This window comes from Fusarium oxysporum, chromosome I (assembly GCF_013085055.1).
Source record: "Fusarium oxysporum Fo47 chromosome I, complete sequence".
In the NCBI taxonomy this organism is placed as follows: Eukaryota; Fungi; Ascomycota; class Sordariomycetes; order Hypocreales; family Nectriaceae; genus Fusarium; species Fusarium oxysporum.
In genome coordinates this window covers 4,603,478-4,620,951 of record NC_072840.1, presented here as the reverse complement: position 1 = coordinate 4,620,951, position 17,474 = coordinate 4,603,478, and the positions used below count along the sequence as shown (strand labels likewise).

At 49.8% G+C, this 17,474-nt stretch overlaps 6 protein-coding genes across 6 annotated transcripts; 3 read left to right on the top strand and 3 right to left on the bottom strand.

Annotated features, from left to right (window-relative positions):
- The first annotated feature begins 331 nt into the window (after nucleotides 1-331).
- On the top strand, nucleotides 332-2,574 carry FOBCDRAFT_152728 (diacylglycerol O-acyltransferase). The gene is made up of 3 exons (XM_031182953.3): nucleotides 332-643; nucleotides 821-930; nucleotides 992-2,574. The coding sequence occupies exons 1-3, from the start codon at nucleotides 601-603 to the stop codon at nucleotides 2,369-2,371; spliced, it is 1,533 nt and encodes a 510-aa protein (XP_031043721.2). The 5' UTR covers nucleotides 332-600; the 3' UTR covers nucleotides 2,372-2,574.
- Nucleotides 2,575-2,637: 63 nt separating this feature from the next.
- Nucleotides 2,638-4,449, top strand: FOBCDRAFT_212798 (xylose isomerase-like protein). Its single transcript, XM_059609347.1, has 3 exons — nucleotides 2,638-3,174; nucleotides 3,230-3,841; nucleotides 3,893-4,449. Exons 1-3 carry the CDS (start codon nucleotides 2,823-2,825, stop codon nucleotides 4,297-4,299), a joined length of 1,371 nt encoding a protein of 456 aa, XP_059463913.1. The 5' UTR covers nucleotides 2,638-2,822; the 3' UTR covers nucleotides 4,300-4,449.
- Nucleotides 4,450-4,557: 108 nt separating this feature from the next.
- On the bottom strand, nucleotides 4,558-8,830 carry FOBCDRAFT_212796 (Mad3/BUB1 homology region 1-domain-containing protein). Its single transcript, XM_031182951.3, has 3 exons — nucleotides 7,631-8,830; nucleotides 7,025-7,541; nucleotides 4,558-6,975 (listed from the first exon to the last, which is right to left on the bottom strand). Exons 1-3 carry the CDS (start codon nucleotides 8,606-8,608, stop codon nucleotides 4,781-4,783), a joined length of 3,690 nt encoding a protein of 1,229 aa, XP_031043719.2. The 5' UTR covers nucleotides 8,609-8,830; the 3' UTR covers nucleotides 4,558-4,780.
- A 356-nt stretch (nucleotides 8,831-9,186) lies between these two features.
- FOBCDRAFT_267771 (Enolase, C-terminal TIM barrel domain-containing protein) lies at nucleotides 9,187-10,677 on the bottom strand (the record flags this gene model as incomplete). Its single annotated transcript, XM_031182945.2, has 4 exons — nucleotides 9,187-9,982; nucleotides 10,037-10,179; nucleotides 10,239-10,492; nucleotides 10,554-10,677. 4 exons carry the CDS (start codon nucleotides 10,675-10,677, stop codon nucleotides 9,187-9,189), a joined length of 1,317 nt encoding a protein of 438 aa, XP_031043713.1.
- A 2,181-nt stretch (nucleotides 10,678-12,858) lies between these two features.
- Nucleotides 12,859-14,138, bottom strand: FOBCDRAFT_212788 (uncharacterized protein). Its single transcript, XM_031182944.3, has 3 exons — nucleotides 13,884-14,138; nucleotides 13,678-13,820; nucleotides 12,859-13,623 (listed from the first exon to the last, which is right to left on the bottom strand). Exons 1-3 carry the CDS (start codon nucleotides 13,951-13,953, stop codon nucleotides 13,066-13,068), a joined length of 771 nt encoding a protein of 256 aa, XP_031043712.1. The 5' UTR covers nucleotides 13,954-14,138; the 3' UTR covers nucleotides 12,859-13,065.
- FOBCDRAFT_212786 (uncharacterized protein) lies at nucleotides 14,139-17,053 on the top strand. Its single transcript, XM_031182942.3, has 2 exons — nucleotides 14,139-15,244; nucleotides 15,294-17,053. The coding sequence occupies exons 1-2, from the start codon at nucleotides 14,416-14,418 to the stop codon at nucleotides 16,697-16,699; spliced, it is 2,235 nt and encodes a 744-aa protein (XP_031043710.2). The 5' UTR covers nucleotides 14,139-14,415; the 3' UTR covers nucleotides 16,700-17,053.
- Nucleotides 17,054-17,474: the final 421 nt, after the last annotated feature.

Sequence of the window (17,474 nt, the reverse complement as noted above, 5' to 3'; positions counted from 1 at the left end):
CACCAGATATTTCCTACACACTTAGGAATATGGATTAAAGCCATTAATAATTTACGACTATGCTCACAAAACACTAGTTATAATTGTAAAAGCAAGGCTCAAGTCAAGCACACGTTGAATCATGCTAAAAAGAAATAGGTAGGCATCTATCAAACCTTGAGTTACCTAAGGACTGTCTAAATTGTGTAAAGGAGCGGCAAGTGGAGATTTGGACATACTTCCCTCCCCCTGGCCAGATCAAGATCGAAGCTTCTGATTTCACGTGTCAAACATGACCTAAGGTTGGTGCGACGTCATCACTGGCACTTAGCTTTTTGCATAATACAAACACGAAAGCGGCTCAGGTCCACCCTTTCCGTAAGACGATATCATGGCGGCTAATGCTCGTGTCATAGTCGCCGACTGAAAATTTCCGTTCTCTTTCTCTCTTTCGGCATTGCCAATATATACCCTTCTTCCTATATCAATTTCTGATGTGACTGTGCGTGTGACCAGCAGTTTCTCGTGCAACTCCCAACATCCCCAAGTCCACTGGCTATCCGTCCGCCCCAGGATCTTGCTTTATCACGACACAGCAACATCCGAGCTGCTCTGTGTATCATGTCGAACCCTGTGGTTGACAGTGATGTTCCCCTCATTAACGGTAAGCCAATTCATTCATGTGCCGTTGATTTGTGCCACCTTTGGGCCCTTCATACGCGCGTTGCGTCGTAAAGCAGGCAAATGGTGATGTAATAGCTTGATTGCCGATACATTGTGTTGATGGGTTTAACCTCGTTGATTCACGACTTTCCCAGAGACTTACTAACATAATTCAAAGGGGCCCATCCTTCTAATGCAATTGAAAAAGTGACAACAATTCCTAATCCGGAAAACGAGCATCCGGTCGAGCCGCCGTCCCAATCGCAGAATGGAGAGGCTGTTGAAGCTGTATGTATTAAGCCCTCCGTCTTCAAATCATCAAAGAACCTGTATTAATCACTGTGAACAGAGAGATCCGGAGCGCCCACAGCTGCCTGACCGTGATTTCGAGTCGAGCATCTCTACCAGCAACGCCGACTTTGACGATCTGATGCTTTCTACAAATGGTGCGCCTGATGGCAAGTTGAATGGAGGAGCCCCGAGCGGGACTCCCAATGGTACCGGAAAGAGTTATGCAGCAGCAGCAGCTGAGGCGGACGAGAGAGATGGCAAAGAAGAAGATTCAAACAACGGTGAAAAGAGTTACGCCGACGTTGTCGCTGACAGAGACGCGGATAACACCAGCAGACATGATCAATGGTCCTATCCCAAGCTCCCCATTACCGCTCAACCTAAAAATATCAAGACGGGGAGCTGGCGTGCCGGAGGCATTCGTTTCGCGCCATTGCGAGTGCCCATGAGGCGACGGCTACAGACTGCAGCAGTCTTATTTCATTGCATGTCTATTGCCACATTTGTCTCAGCCTTTTGGTTGATCTGCGCCAATCCGCTCGCTTGGCCTATCATTATAATTTACCTGATCCATCTTGCCCTTTCAACTGCAGGAACTAACGGTAACCTGACCTACCGCTCAGAATGGGTACGAAGCCTCAAGCTCTGGAAGCTCTTCACTGGATACTTCCCCATGAAGCTGCACAAGACGCACGAACTACCGACCGATAGAAAATACATACTTGGGTACCATCCACATGGCATCATTTCCCATGGAGCCTTCGCCGCCTTTGGCACTAATGCTCTTGGGTTTCGCGAACTGTTCCCTGGAATCACCAACACACTCCTCACTCTCGACTCCAACTTCCGTCTTCCCTTCTACCGCGATTATATCATGCTTCACGGTCTCCAGTCAGTCTCTAAGGAGTCGATATGGAATCTTCTCTCAAAGGGCGGTCCTAGCAATGATGGCCGAGGCCGCGCTGTTACTATTGTTGTCGGCGGTGCCCGCGAATCGCTCGAGGCCCAACCAGGAAGCCTTCGCTTGATCCTCAGGAGCCGAAAAGGGTTTGTCAAGATGGCACTTCGTACCGGAGCCGATCTAGTTCCTGTTATCGGATTTGGCGAAAACGATCTCTACGACCAGCTGAGCCCTAAGACACACCCCCTTGTACACCGAATCCAGATGATATTTCTCAAGGTTTTCAAGTTTACCGTGCCAGCTCTCCACGGCCGTGGTGTGCTCAATTACGATGTTGGTCTCATGCCTTACCGTCGACCCGTTAACATTGTTATCGGACGGCCGATCCGAGTTGACAAGGCCCATGGACCTCAACCAGGTCAGCAGGACATCGATGAGCTGCATGAACGTTATGTTCAGGAAATTGAGAAGTTGTGGGATGCATACAAGGATCAGTTTGCTGCCGATCGCAAGGCTGAGATGGAAATCTTTGCCTAAATTTTCTCTTATGTGTTGTAAAATGCTTGGGATGCTTATATATTGGTTGTCAGATTGACAACGACAGGAGTTGTTCACATGGTACAGGCAGAATGGCGTGGGGTTTCGTATTTTAATTGTGTCTAGGATGGCCCGCATGTCTTCTTTTCTTAGGTAGTTTCGAAGCTTGTATCCAGCAAATTTACTCCCATTCACTAATTGCATGCATGTACCGCGTATCATTGTTTCTTTCCATGGGAGGCTCGATTGACCCTGTTCTGAATGTCTACTAGGCACGTGACTGCGCGCTTCGAAGTGAAGGACGGAGCGCGTGGATCGCGTCACACAGTGTAGCTCTCAGCAATGACCTCCACTCGGATTCATCCACCAAACCAGCTAATCAAAGCCCCCAAGACCCTTCCGGCACAACTGACAAGTCAATTCTTCTGTCTGGGATTTATTTTCATCGGCGATGGCTCGTACGTCTCTGCGCAAAAAGCAGGCAGTTAGCTACAACGAGGACCCTGACGACGACGAGATGCCTCAGGTGACTAAGGCTGTAGCGGCTGCGACCAAGGTCATTGAGAAGACTAAGGGTGAAGTTTCAAAGACCGTAACTGCAAAGGCTGCATTTGTAAAGACAGTAACAAAGCGAAAAGCCTCGCCCGAACCTGAGATAGCCTCGCGAGCTCCAACGGCAAAGACGACCAAGAAGCGCAAAACAAAGGCAAAGGACGAAGATGCGAAACCCTTGGCAGATAGAACGGACGTATCATCACTTAAACCTACTATGAACATTGGCGCTCACGTCAGTGCCGCAGGAGGTTAGCCTTATACTTTATTCCCTTGGTTGTATCTTGGCTAAACGTTTCCCTATAGGAGTACAGAATTCCGTCACAAACGCAGTCCACATTGGCGCAAACGCTTTTGCACTTTTCCTCAAGTCACAAAGAAAATGGACGAACCCGCCTCTTGACCATGAAGCCAAGAATCAATTCATCTCAATGTGCAAAGAACACAGTTATAGCGCAGGCGAACATGCCCTTCCCCACGGCTCATATCTCGTCAATCTAGCGCAGGCTGATGAGGACAAGGCGAACCAAGCATATAAATCCTTTCTCGATGACCTAGAACGTTGCGAGCAGCTGGGAATTCGTTTGTACAACTTCCATCCTGGATCAACCGGCGGAGATGCTAGGCCAGCAGCCATTGCACGTATTGCCGCGCAGCTTAACAAGTCACACAAGGCTACCAAGACGGTGATTACAGTCCTGGAAAACATGGCAGGCAGTGGAAATGTCATTGGATCAACCTGGGAGGATTTGAGGGACATCATTGCCCTGGTTGAGGATAAATCTAGAGTTGGTGTTTGCATTGACACCTGCCATGCCTTTGCAGCTGGCTATGACCTAAGAACACCAGAGGCATTCAAGAAGACTGTCAACTCTTTCAACGACATCGTTGGTCACAAATATCTCAAGGCCTTCCACTGCAAGTTTTCGATCTAAATCCTTCCTTTCTGCAGCGGCTGACATCTTTTAGTGAACGACAGCAAGGCCCCCTTCAATTCCAATAGAGATCTCCACGCCAACATCGGCACGGGCTTTCTCGGCCTCCGCGCCTTTCACTGCATCATGAACCATGCCCCTTTCGCGGGTATGCCCATGGTACTCGAGACGCCCATTGATCGGCCGGGTGCTGACGGCAAATCTGTCGAGGACAAGAAGGTCTGGGCTACCGAGATCAAGCTCTTGGAGCGACTTGTGGGCATGGATGCGGAGACTAAGGAGTTCAAGGACCTTGAAATAGAGTTGCAGGCCCAGGGAGAGTCAGAAAGGAAAAAGATACAGGATCAGGTTGATCGTAAAATGGCCAAGGATGCCAAGAAGGGGACTAAGAAGGGCGGAAAACGGAAGAAGAAGGATGATTCTGATGACGAGAGCGAGTAGATGTGCTCAATTGGTTACTGTAGTATGTGTAGCGAGTTTGGCCGATGGAAAGGATTAGGAGCGGACAGTTGGGTGCAATGTAATATTATACGATCGTCTCTTTAATACTTCACAGGGCTATCGCAGTTGATGCCCGTTATCTAGCCTGAAGCTTGATATGAACAGGTATCCTGGTTAGCTATAGCGGTCATTCACTGCTTACGAAAAGATTCATCAAGTGACGACTGACGAGCAAGTTCTCATGAACACAGATGTAAACCGATCAGTATTTCCCATCATGATCATAATCATCATTGCTAATCAACACAAGGCTCATCTAGATCTATGATACTCTCCAAAGGGGTATAACTGCTCATGACCATTTATCTTGCAAAGAGCAAGGACCAACACATGCAGACAAAGCTCAGTCAACCAACGCCCCCTCTCTACCGATATCCAACGCCAGGCCTCGAAGAACGACAACACCACCCATTATTCACTTCTACTTGCGATTCTTGCCAAAGGTAGCTTCAAGCCTGCCCATGACACTTTTGAGTCCAACACCTCTCTCACAGTTGGCCCCCAACCAGGTTTCCATCCTCTCCCTGACGTTCTTCATCGACTTAAGCACAGGCATCTTGCCACCATCCTCACCTCCAGCTGCTGCTGCGGCTCCAGGGTTCAGTAGAAGCTCGAAACAGTCAGACCAGAGGTCAGTCTGCCAGTACCGTTTGAGGCTCTCCCGGATCTTGTAGCGTCGACCAGACTTGCCGAGTCCACCCTGGTCACACCGTACAGTCTCGATGTACTTGCCAAAGAGGAGCGTGTGAATTGTACCAGCGAGGCCGTGGTAGTCAATCTGCCACGTCCACGGGCGGCCCTCTCGCATCTCGGCGCAGTCCTGAGCGCTGGTTTTCCAGTCGGCAATGAACTCAACTTCGGGGACAAAAGCGCGCATGTCAATACCGCGGCCAAAATCAATAAGCACAACTCCACGCGACGACCATCCACCGCTCCCATCAGCCTTCCACTGGGCTGTCAAGGACTCGTCATCGGACAGTGCGTCCAAACGTAGCAGGCAATTGTCGGCTTTGAGATCTCCGTGCAGAATACTTTTGGAGTGAAGAGCCTCAACGGTTCTTAGAAGCTCGATAGTAAAAAACATTGCCAGCTGCTCGTCCATGACTGCAGAAGGTTCAGCTCGGAAGAAGTTGACAACATCTAAAAGGGTGCCATGGGGATGGTAAGGCAAGAAGAGAAACGCTTCATCTTGAAAGAGGTGCATCTCATGCGCATAAGACAAGGAGGCAGAAGTACGATGCTGAGGACCCAAGCGAGTGTGAGCCAGACGCATCATGTGAAACTCCCATGGTGTAGGTGGGTTCTCCATCTTTAAAGCCTCGATTTCACTGCGATGACTGACTGCGAAAGCACCCTTGCCCATGGTAGGTATTGCATTCTCATCGTTCTCATCAGCTTCTGGAGCCGAGTTCTCAACAAGATAAACAGGTGCGAATGCCCCAGCACCAAGTTCTTTCTTGATTGTGTAGGTTGAAGGAGTGCCAGGGAGCTCAATTAGTACAGGAGCAGCAACAGGTCCCGTTTTATTATCGCCTGACTTGTTTGCCTTGGCCAGGGCCTTGGCAAACTTGCGGATCTCAGCCCCTCGTTCGTATTTCTCATGTCGATGGTCATAGAATCCAGAATATGAGCTCAATGGGGGCAGCATCCTAGAGATGATCTCAGAACGAACTGACTCATCCACAGGGTTACACTGAGCGTCCTTGATAATGGGGCCTTTCGGAGCAAGAGGCTTAGGAGGGATTGCTTTGCCCAAAGGCCCAATGGATTTGGGAGCAAGGGGTGCGGACATCTTGGGGGGTGGAATAGGATCGTTGGCCATCTCTCGAAGAGGGCTGCTTAGAGGTTCTGAATCTGAACTCCCCTCGTCCTCTTCATCAATAGTTGGAGAATTATCCTTCTTAGAAGGTGTCTTGTATCCACGGCGCTCCATAGTCACGTCCAGAGACACTTCAGTCCTCTCGGTGATGGGAGTCATGAAGGGCAGTCGGTTGTTGGCCACCTCGGCCGGATCCCTAAATGGCCGAGTTGGGGGCTCGTAGTCTTCAGGTGGGATAGGAACGAATGTTGTACGAGCTGTAGGAGGGAAATCTTCAGACACAGGAGTTTCGAGCTCCTCGGCATCGTCGTTTTGTTCTTCTCCAGTTCCCATTTGTTGATCAGTGCTGTCGAAAGCTTCAGATGATTCCTGACCAGGTCCTGGGGCGCCTGTATCGATCGAATCAGATACTTGCGTCTCATTTCGTTCGGTGCCTTCGTCACCATCATCCTCTCCATCAATATGAGGAATGTGTCTTCGAGTCGAAAAGTCGGACCATTCACTGACACTCTTAACATCAGATGTCTCGTCGTTCTCGTCGTCACCGGCTTCACTGGGCTCTATATGCCTTGTTGTACCTGTGCTTTCTGCATCAGTAGTATAGTTATCATCACTCTCATAATCGTCATCGTCTGCGCTCTCTTCATCCTCTTCCTCCTGTCCAGCAGGTTTCAGGGGTGCGTTGAAAATATCATAAATATCATCAGTGGCAGCCTTAGTATGAAGTGTCATGGTAGGCTCAGAGGTGTTTTTCTTCTTGAGCTTTGGTCTGGATGGCGAGTCAAGCTTTGCTTTGACTATTAAACGGTCAGATGATCGTATGATACCGGGAACATGGTGACTCACTGATCTGGGTCTCGTTGACCTCAATCATTTTCTTCTTCTTACCACCTCGTGGCCCCCGATGTTGCTCGACAGCCTTGCCATTCTCGTCATACTGCACAGTGTCCTTGTGAACTGCCAACGTTGTGGAAGAATCCTGATGAATAACCAACTTCTCAACTGTGTCTTTGTGAATGGCCAACTTGCCCACAGGGTCTTGATGAATAGGGAGTCTGTCGACTGGATCTTGATGGATCATTAGCCTCTCTCCTGCTCCCTTGCTGATTTCCTCGATCTCGAGGGGCATGACAGGCTCAGGAACGAGGTTCTCGTCAAATGTTTCATCTTCCCAACAGTGGTCGAGCCAGCCTCGGTCAGCAGCCATAATCTCCTCGAAACTAAGCTCCGTGCCAATCTCTTCAGGAGTTGGGTAGATAGCAGCAAGGTCAACAAAAACACGCTCTTTTTTCCCAGTTTGCGGGTGAACGGAAATTTGATGCTTCGATGGAACAACCACGATATTCTGTATTTGCGAAAGAGACTATTGAACCATAAAAAAAAATCATAACCATACATTAGTCCTATGACCATCAACATGTGGGCAAGCCGGGAGGAAGAATATCAACTTACCGGATCCCTAAACACTGACATCTTAGGAGCCGTACTCTTCTTGCCACCAGCTGGCAGTGTCTCACCCGCCCAGGGTTTGGCTTCCACAGCATTCTCTTTCCTTCGGTCTGCCAATGAGCCGATACTGTCCCACCCTTTTGAGCCCGCACTCATTGATGACATGGCAGAAGGTTGGGCGTCAGCGTCAGAGAAGATTGCCAGCTTGGACTTGGAGGGTTTGCCAGCTCCACCACTTGAAGGTCTTGGCGCCTGAGGATCTGCTGCTCGCGCAGCAGCAAAAGGATCAACTTTAGCAGCAAGAGCCGGCCGCATGGTGGGTAATGCTGGTGATGAGGGTTCGTTCATGACATCTGGCTGCTGGGCGACACGCTGCTCAAACTCCTTGAACTTGCGAATAAGTCGCTGAACAGGTCGAGCCTCGCGGTCAATACCCAGCTTGTACACTTCTTCGGCTTGTGCCCATCTATTCGCCCCCTCAAGCCAAGCAGCGTATTCCTCATAAAATAATGCGAGCGACTCTCCTATTCCATGTCGCGACAAGAACATATATGTCTCGCGGGGGGTGTCGGAGAAGAAGTGGATATAGTGAACCCAAAGTTTGAGATATCGAGGGTCGTTTTTGTATTGCCCTGAACCAATGAAGGTTTTGGTTGCGCGCTCGAGAAGGGTATGCAGTTGTGATTGTGGTGTTGCTTGCGCTGAGGGATAGGCGTCTAGGGTCCATCGAACATAACGTTCAAAAACGTCAAGAGGATCGTCTGACTCAGCGATGTTTTCAACCTCTTGTTCGAATTCGGCGCGAATGCAGTCGTTAACATTGCGCGTGTCCGAAGGGGTCGGGGTAGACAGTTTATGAAGTGGTGATGGGGAGTAGAGCTCAGCTAGCTTCTTAGCTGAACGACCACCGGGTAAAGACTGGATATTTTCTTTTTGTCCTTCGATCAAGTCGAAGTCAATCAAATCTCCTGAAGCTGACATGGTGAGTTAGTATCTCCTCTAGAGAGGCGTTTGCTTCGTGTAAAACACTCTCAGGGGCAGTATGGGTGTGGTTGTTGTTAAAATGCTAAACATTTAAGTGGGATGGTCGCATATTATTATTGTTGATAATGCACCAATAGGCTTGTTGCTGTAGAAACAGCCACATGTGGTCACTTCACTCACAAGCCACATCGAAAAAGAAGGTCCCTCGTATCAGTTAACAGTGTCCATAAAACTTGATGAAACGGTGAACCGTTAAGAGGCGATTTTTCCAAATTTATGTAGCTAATTCCTAAACTTGGCTCATAGATTACGCCAGATATACAGGCCTAATTTGTCATCGAAATATTGAATCATTCTCTATTATGGGACATGCACACAGGTTTTTGCAAAAGGGGAAATGAATTTGTTGAACTTCAATCAAAGGTTCATTAATTGATCAGTTTGCTTTTACTATTTTTGCCTCTATTACTTTCAATTTGCCGTTCTGGTATATGGTCTCACGCGCTCCCGGCCGAGGACCCAAAGGCATCATTATCATCACAAGGCTTTTGTTCCACGTATCAGTCTATTCCCATTTACAGGTTAACAGACTTGCGGAAGTTAGCACCAGGGTAAATAGCCTGGTCACCAAGCTCCTCCTCAATTCGGAGAATCTGGTTGAGCTTGGCGAGACGCTCAGATCGGGCAGGGGCACCGGTCTTGATCTCACCGGCACGGAGACCAACAGCAATGTCAGCAATGGTGACATCCTCAGTCTCGCCGGATCGGTGAGAGACCATGACACCCCAGCCATCAGCGTAGGAGTCCTTAGCAGCCTGGATGGACTCGGTCAGAGTACCAATCTGGTTGACCTTGAGAAGAAGGGCGTTGCAAGACTTGAGCTCGATGGCCTTCTTGATTCGCAGGGGGTTGGTGACAGTCAGGTCATCGCCAACAATCTGGATGTCCTGGGTCTTGGAGAAGTAGCTCCAGGCCTCCCAGTCGTCCTCAGCGAAGGGGTCCTCAATGGAGACGATAGGATACTTCTTGCAGAGCTCGGAGTACAGGTTGGCGAGCTCCTCGTATGTAATCCACTTGGTGGGGTCGGACTCGGGGTTCTTGAAGTCAAGATCGTACTTCTTCTCCTCAACCTTGTAGAACTCGCTAGAGGCAACATCCATGGCGATCTTGATCTTGCCGGTGTAGCCAACCTGCTCAATGGCATCGGTGATGAGCTCAAGGGCCTCCTCGGCAGTCTGGATATCGGGAGCAACACCACCCTCATCACCGACGTTGCCGGCGGACTGGCCATATCGCTTCTTGGCCAGACCCTTAAGGGCCTGGTAGACTTCAGCACCCTGGCGCATGGCCTCGGTGAAAGTGGGCGCCTCACTATAACCGCGTTAGAAATTAAGAAGCTTAAGACGAGCGTATCGAGATACGTACGTAGGAACGATCATGAACTCTTGGAAGGCGAGACGGCCACCAGCGTGGGAGCCACCGTTGAGGACGTTCATGAAGGGAACGGGAAGGACATAAGGCTTCTTGGTTCCGGCGAGGTCGGAGACGTGAGCGTACAGAGGAACGCCCTGCAGTGAGTGGTTAGCTGAGATATTCATAGCATGAAATTCACATGTTTGAAGCTCACCTTCTCAGCAGCACCAGCCTTGGCGACAGCCAGAGACACACCTAGAATAGCGTTGGCACCAAGCTTGGTCTTGTTGGGAGTACCATCGAGCTCGTTGAGGAAAGCATCGACAGCGGACTGGTCCTTGACATCGAGATTCTTCTCGATAAGAGCGGGAGCAATGACGGTGTTCACGTTCTCGACGGCCTTGGTAACACCCTTGCCACCCCACTTGGACTTGTCGCCATCTCGGAGCTCGCAAGCCTCGTGCTGACCTGGATTATCATGAACTTAGCGAGTGCATACGGACAGTAGCCGAAGGGGGTCGGGACGAACCGGTAGAGGCACCGGAGGGAACGATGGCACGGTGGAGGCCAGTCTCGGTGACGACGTCAACCTCGACGGTGGGGTTTCCACGGGAGTCGTAGACGGAGCGGGCGAAGACCTTCTTGACAGCCATGTTGACGGGTAATATGTTTTCTAAGGGTCGTTGGGTTAATTGGTTTGCCTTTAGGGTAAAAAGGTGTGAAGGATGAAGGGGAAGAGGAAGAGGAAGAGGAGGAGGAGGGGAGCGGGGAGGTGAAGAGGTGGAAGAAATTATATAGCTGATTGGGAGTGGAAGGTTCGACCGATGGAACGGCCGGCGCTCCAACGGGCAGTGCCATGATAGAGCTGAGCGCTGGGCAATTGGACAATAGCAGTGCCAGCCAGTGCCAGGGAAAGCCACTCAATGAGTGGGTGAAATATGCCTCAACGTTGCCCAGCCCTTCCCAGCCCAGCAACGGAGAGTGGTTTGTTGTTGCTCATCACAGCCATACCAAACCAAGCCGAATCAAACCAGCTCATAGCATTTTTTTGGTGGGGGGATTATTCTAATCGGTGAGGGAGGGGTGACAGAAGGTGGAGGAGGGGTTTGGAGGGGGAGGGGGGCCAGCCCAAAGAGCTCCCGAAGGTCAGGTCGCTCTGCTTTGCTGGTGCGCTGCTGCTATTGCTGAGAGTATGGTGAGGGGCAGGGGTATGAGCATTGATAATAGCTGTGACTATTTTATCTCGATTGAAGCTCACCTTAGGTAAAGTGTTTATGTATGAAATGTATGCAATTGGAGCCAGCAGAACCGGTCTAGATGGCAAGTGAGGATGATGGTAAGAGGATAGAGGTATGCAATGAAGATGAGAAGAAAGAGAGAGGAGAAAGGATGGCCACAGGAGGGGAGCACAAGGTGTTTATGAATGGTTTCTGGAAACCAGAGGAAATCTGTCGATCCATTAAAAGCCAAAAGTCAAAGCTCACTCCTCAAATGGGAACCCCAGCCCAGTCATCGGTCGACACGAGAAAAGTACCTTATGATGAGATGTACGTAGCCTCCCATCTCCCGTCTTGTCTGTCTGCACGATCTTCCATGTCTCTCTCACCAAAAAATTACCTGCGAGGTGGGGTCCGATTGACCTTGGAGGGGTGAAAATGATCTCACAAATCTCACCCTGGCCAATTCAACCAGAGGAGGGGTCCAAAAGTCCAGGTCCATTCTCCCCTGGACTGGGCTCAGGTCCCACTCTACGAAGCTTTACAATCGCCTAGATCCAACCATCCCACATTGCCAAAAGCCACCTCAATGGTTCGCCGCTCACCTTGAGATCCATTGACATTGACATTACTGTAAACGGCCGACAAGAGAACACGCCAGGGTCCCAGTAAGCTACATGGGTCACCAAAGGACGTCAAACATTGCTACTCCCTGTGTCAGATCGGCGTTAGCATTGGGTGATTACTAGCGATATGGAATTTTGCCGCCTTAGCATGCTATATTTCACGCCCGCCGACACAGCGCCGCACCGAGACCGAGAGGAGAGGAGAGGATGGAAAAACAGACCGAGAAAATCATAATCAATGTGATGGCGAGCATAGCCCACCATATGCGCCTCCACACACATTCGTTAACTCTCTCATGTTGCTGTGCATAGCATCATCTCCACGTACAACAGTCCATTACATACAACTCGATGCAGGCTCACGTTTCGCTCCCGTTGATTCCCGGCACCGCGGGCTCATCTTGCCCGTCGTCCGCCGCATCGCTGCCCCAGACTCGCCGTGCCGGCTCGAGGACGTCTTCCGGTTGGACGATCCCCGTCCTGATCGGAAGCCAAGTTAACCAGGTGCAACGAGAAACGAGACGAAGCCTCCGCAGTCCCGGAAGGCTGCATGTTGAACATGGTGCATAGCGGCATGGTCATTCATTAGTGTAGTTGAGTAGCGGCTCTTACAATGCCTTGCTTGCAGGCGTAACCATGTTCCTGCTTCAATCGGGCATATGTTATTCCCACAAGACACTTTCAGAATTGCGTTGTGCTTCGCTCAATTGTCGGTCAAGGCTCCAGAGTCGGTCGATGAAAGTTGATATGTTCTGATAAACATGGATGCTGATGGAGTGACCTGAGTCCGTGCCTATCAGCATCTCATGAGAATCTACAGCCAACAAGAGTCCGGAGCCATCCCACCCCCCTCGCATCTGGGTGGGAAGTTGACGTCTGAATGCTTGTAAGGCCGAAGGCGTGGTTTGATACTGAAGAGCGCGATATTAACGCCGTGTATCAAACATGATCTGACTACAACTGCAACTGGCAGTCTCTACAATTAGCCCGAAACAATCATGCGTTGTTGGCCCGTGGGTATTGGTGGGTATCCACGAAGCGACAAATCGATTCATCTCAATGTTCTATCGTTATCGACATGCTATGACAGCCTCCCATTTTTAACTGAGTAATCCTTGTTCACATAATTCAAGATCATAATGCTGTCCACCCGTAACGCCGTATGTAGCAACCCAAGTCTATCGTCAGCTTCCGTCACTTAGAAGCGCTCCTTCATTCGTGCCGCAACCGTTCGGAGGTTGCCGTATACCTTGCCAGGCGGCTTACCGAGAATCAGGCTCACAACCGACTCCCGGGCAAGGTGGATGTTCTTGAATCCACCCAGGATGTGAATCTTTGAATCAGCAAGCACGATTCGGGTTCTACTGGCGTTCTCGATAGCAAACTTGGTCTTTCCATCCTTTCCAGCAATTCGTCCAATAGCACGGGCCTGGCTGTCGCCGTGCATTGTTCGCACATCCTTAATCTCGAAAGTTTGGATGTAGAGGTCGTCGAGTCGCAGCAGCGCGATGGCATCGTCCACGTCAAACCCGAGAGTGAACGCCTTGACGAAATCTTCTCCTTTTTGCAGTGCCCCAGTATCAGTGGTATGCTTCGATGATCGCAGCTCGACTGTCTTTCGCTTGATGTTCATTCGACATTGTAGCTTGAGGTGCTCGACCAGAGGAGGGTAGATAGAAGTCCATGACTGTTTTAAAGGTGTCATTCGGTGAGGAGGAATAGGGATCTTGCGAGTTTCCACACGGGTAACTGGGTCCTATCAACGTTATTAGGGTCATTGAAACTCTGCATGACGGTATAGGAGTCTCACAATATCTCTGGCAGGCGCAAATCGAGGCCGTCCTTCCTCATCGATAGCCATTCCATTCTCATTGCTCTCCTCCACAGGCACAAGAACGTTCGCATCGGTAGGAAGAGCGTCAGGCGCATCTAAAAGGAACTCCTCGTCGTTGTCTGAATCATAATCAGATTCTGTCTCCGCGATTCTCTTATTTCAGATTTTTCTTCTTTTCATACCTTCAACTGGGAGCGGAACGTCCACGGGCGGGGCATCCTCTGCGTTCTTCAAAGCGGTCGGCGCAGGCATTCTGAAAAATGAATGAGTGGCTTTGCTTTGCGATGATCTCTTGCAATGGAGTTTCAAGGCTGTTCTCGAGGCAAGTATATGTTAATACTTTGGTCGCAGAAAATTCGTCCAAGTCAAATTCACACACATCTAAGGGTATCAGAGGTTGGTTTGGTGGGGGCGTTGGTGACTTTCGAGCAAACTGATCAAAAATTTGTGTGGCTTATCGTAGCTTATCGATTGGTTTGCTGCCTTCAGCAGCTAGGCGCGTCATGGAGTGACTTTTCCAACCAGAACCATGGAAGTGCAGCTTTGGTTAGCATTTGCAGTGACGGAATCTGTCGTTCATTAACTCCGACCAACTCCTCCTCCGTAATCTTGCTTCTGTCCTAACTACAACAACAAAGTTCGTTTGGCTCTGACTTCGCCCTATTTACGTTCTCGGTGTCGTATTGTTTTTCAGTTAGGCACCATGATGCTGGAATGATGGCCAAGGGTATCCCCTCTTCTCTGATCGGGCGTTGCTTTGGGATCTGCTTCAATTCTTCTCCAGCAACATTCTCTTCGATTACCATACGTCCTCTTGCCGAAATTAGTCGGAAATGGTCATTCTTACCTGCGACAATCGTGCCCTCAAATACTCGATTTATTCATTCACACCGAAAATGTCAGACTTTTGATCCAATCTCAGACAATGTGGTGCCTGTCACGCCAGCCTCTTCATTGCGCCATACAATTCAACCTCGAAAATCTGTTTCCGAGCGAATAATCCCTCTTACGACGCACACCTCAACTCGTATAATATCCCACTGGTCATATTGGTCATCGAAGCCATGGCAACAGCAACGACTGTACAGTGGTAGTGGTAGCAGTGAGGGTAATGGGTCAAAATGCTCTTGCGGCAAGGATATCACGGATGTTTCCACCACACCAGCTAAAACAACAGAAGATCTGAAAAGGGCCAAGGCTTCGACATTAAACGAAATAAGCAAAGATGTTTCCAGTCAACTCGGGAAACAAGACCCTACAGGGTCGGATTCTGAGCCAGTCTCTTACATGTCCTATCTACACCTGCCGAGAATGCCGCATCGGCCAACCAAAGAGGAACTGCTCGAGGCCGCCAACGGCTTTTGGCAGCGACTCAAGGTTCGTTTAAAATGGGTGTCGATTAGAAGTATGAGACCGTGGAATATTGACGAATGGGGTGCTTTTGTTTCGTGGTTTCTCTTCGGCCACCTCGCCTGGATTATCGTCGGAACAACCACCTTCTTCTCCCTGATCATTTTGTCAATCAACACTGTTGTTGCCCAAGGTATGGTAGAGTGTTTCGCACGAAGTCCCTACATGCTAATGTACACCAGAAACACTCGCGCAATGGGTAGGTGACTATTTGACACAGTCTGCTGGCGTTACCGTTGTTTTCGAGTCTGCTATTGTTCCCAAGTGGCGTGATAATGTTATCTCTTTCCGCAACGTTTTTGTGTCTCGACGACCTGGCCAAGGCAACGTCTCATCCGTAAGCAAAGGCTCGTCGGATGCTGCCGCCGAGGCTGCTGCTGGTCGCAAAGCAGATCTCGTGGGAGCGTCTGAAACTGAGGACGATGGAAACTACACTCAATTTGATGTCACTCTTTCAACGGTCAATGTCACGTTGTCATTCCTGAACTGGTGGAATGGCAAGGGATTGTTGAAAGATGTTGAAATCAAGGGTGTTCGCGGTGTCATTGACCGAACTTCAGTGACATGGCCAGCCGAGGAGGTCGATCCTCTGTCATATCGTCACAAGCACCAACCAGGAGATTTTGAGATCGAAAAGTTCAAGATGGAGGACCTATTACTCACCGTTCATCAACCGGGCGGGTTCCGGCCATTCTCTATCAGCATCTTCTCTTGCGAGCTGCCCCAGCTTCGCAAGCAGTGGCTGTTCTACGATTTCCTTTCGGCCAACCACATGTCAGGGTCTTACGATGGTTCTCTGTTTACGATCCATCCCCGACAAGTCCACGGCGTGGTACCTAGTGGCAATGGTGACCCAGAAGCTTCGGTCGGTTTTGGTGATCCTAAGGCGTGGAAAAAGTTCAGTCGGCTCCGAATTGATGGGTTGAAGATAGACCATCTCAACCGTGGTGTTGAAGGGCCTTTTGGCTGGATATACGAAGGGAATGTTGATATTGTTGCTGATGTCATGTTTCCCGCTGACACCGACGAGAGCATCACCAAGGTCATGGCCGACTTCTACGACCAGCTTGAAGAAATCGTCGACACAAACAGGCACCGCTTCATGCGCAACATCCAAGAGCAAGGCCCTGCTCTTCTTACATCAGGGCACCTTTCAGACTCAGCTGGAGATATTCACGGCGAAAAGCCAGCCGCCGAGCCACAGACAAGTGAGGATGAGCGTCGCTACCTTATCATGGACCTCCGGATCTCCATGAACGATGTCAAAGCTGCAGTACCTCTCTTCACCAAGGATATGTCTTACGTCAACCAGGCACTGGTCCGTCCTATCGTCGCTTATATCAACGCGAAGAAGACATATATACCAATCAATTGCCGCATCGTGAAACGAGCCAGCGACTTCGATGGTAGCTGGTCGATCTTTGACTGTGGTCTAATGAACGATATGTCAGCGGAGACATATGATGCATTTGCGAATGACGTTGAAAACCAACAGAGCCGTGTTCGGCGGTTCAAAAAGGTTGGGTTCTGGACCTTGTCGCTTGCGGTCCATGCCCTCTTTATGGGAATGGCGGGCAATGTGGTGTGAGTTCCCTGCCACAGGCTCCTGCTCTGCTCGAGTATAAACGGAGCATGGGGGTCGAATGACGATACGTGTGCGACTTTGTATATTTTATCGGCGTTGTGTAAGAGCAATGACTTGTGTAAAGGAAAGGCGACGAAGGCGTTCAAGATTGGAAAGTTTATGATACGGCTGACTGTGGCTGGCGTTGGTGGAATTTTATATATGAACGATGAGGACCTCGTCCGTGATTTTACTCTACTCCTTAATCGCTTATAGAAGCAACATGATGGGCGGTAACTGATGAGATACCCTTGCCATAGTGGCAGCGTTCATCACATGAAATAGCATAAGTAGCCTCCGGTATACGAATGAACATGATCTATGAGCTATGCAGACCAGACCCAACAGTGTGTCATTTCTTCCAATGCATTGCAAAGCGCCCTCTAGTTTTTATCTAACGAGTTCCGAACCGAGACACTAATCAACATATGCCTCAGATGCCCGTGGCGTCTGGTCGTCAAAAGCAATTCCATATACTAAGCCCGTATGAAGAGTATGCTAAGAGCACGAAATATGCTCTCTGAAGCTGGTTCCGCATCGTTCCCATGTATAATCCTTGGCGCCCTCCACTCTTCCGTGTATTCACCATCTTTTGAGTCTAAGGCACACTTCTCTCCGATCCACCACCCTCTCTCTACTGCCCTTCTTATGTCCGAGCACCCAAGAGGGCTTCATGGCAGTATCTTGAAACCACAGGGTGTTGTTTGCGTCAACAGCATGTCTCGAGTCGCCTAACTTG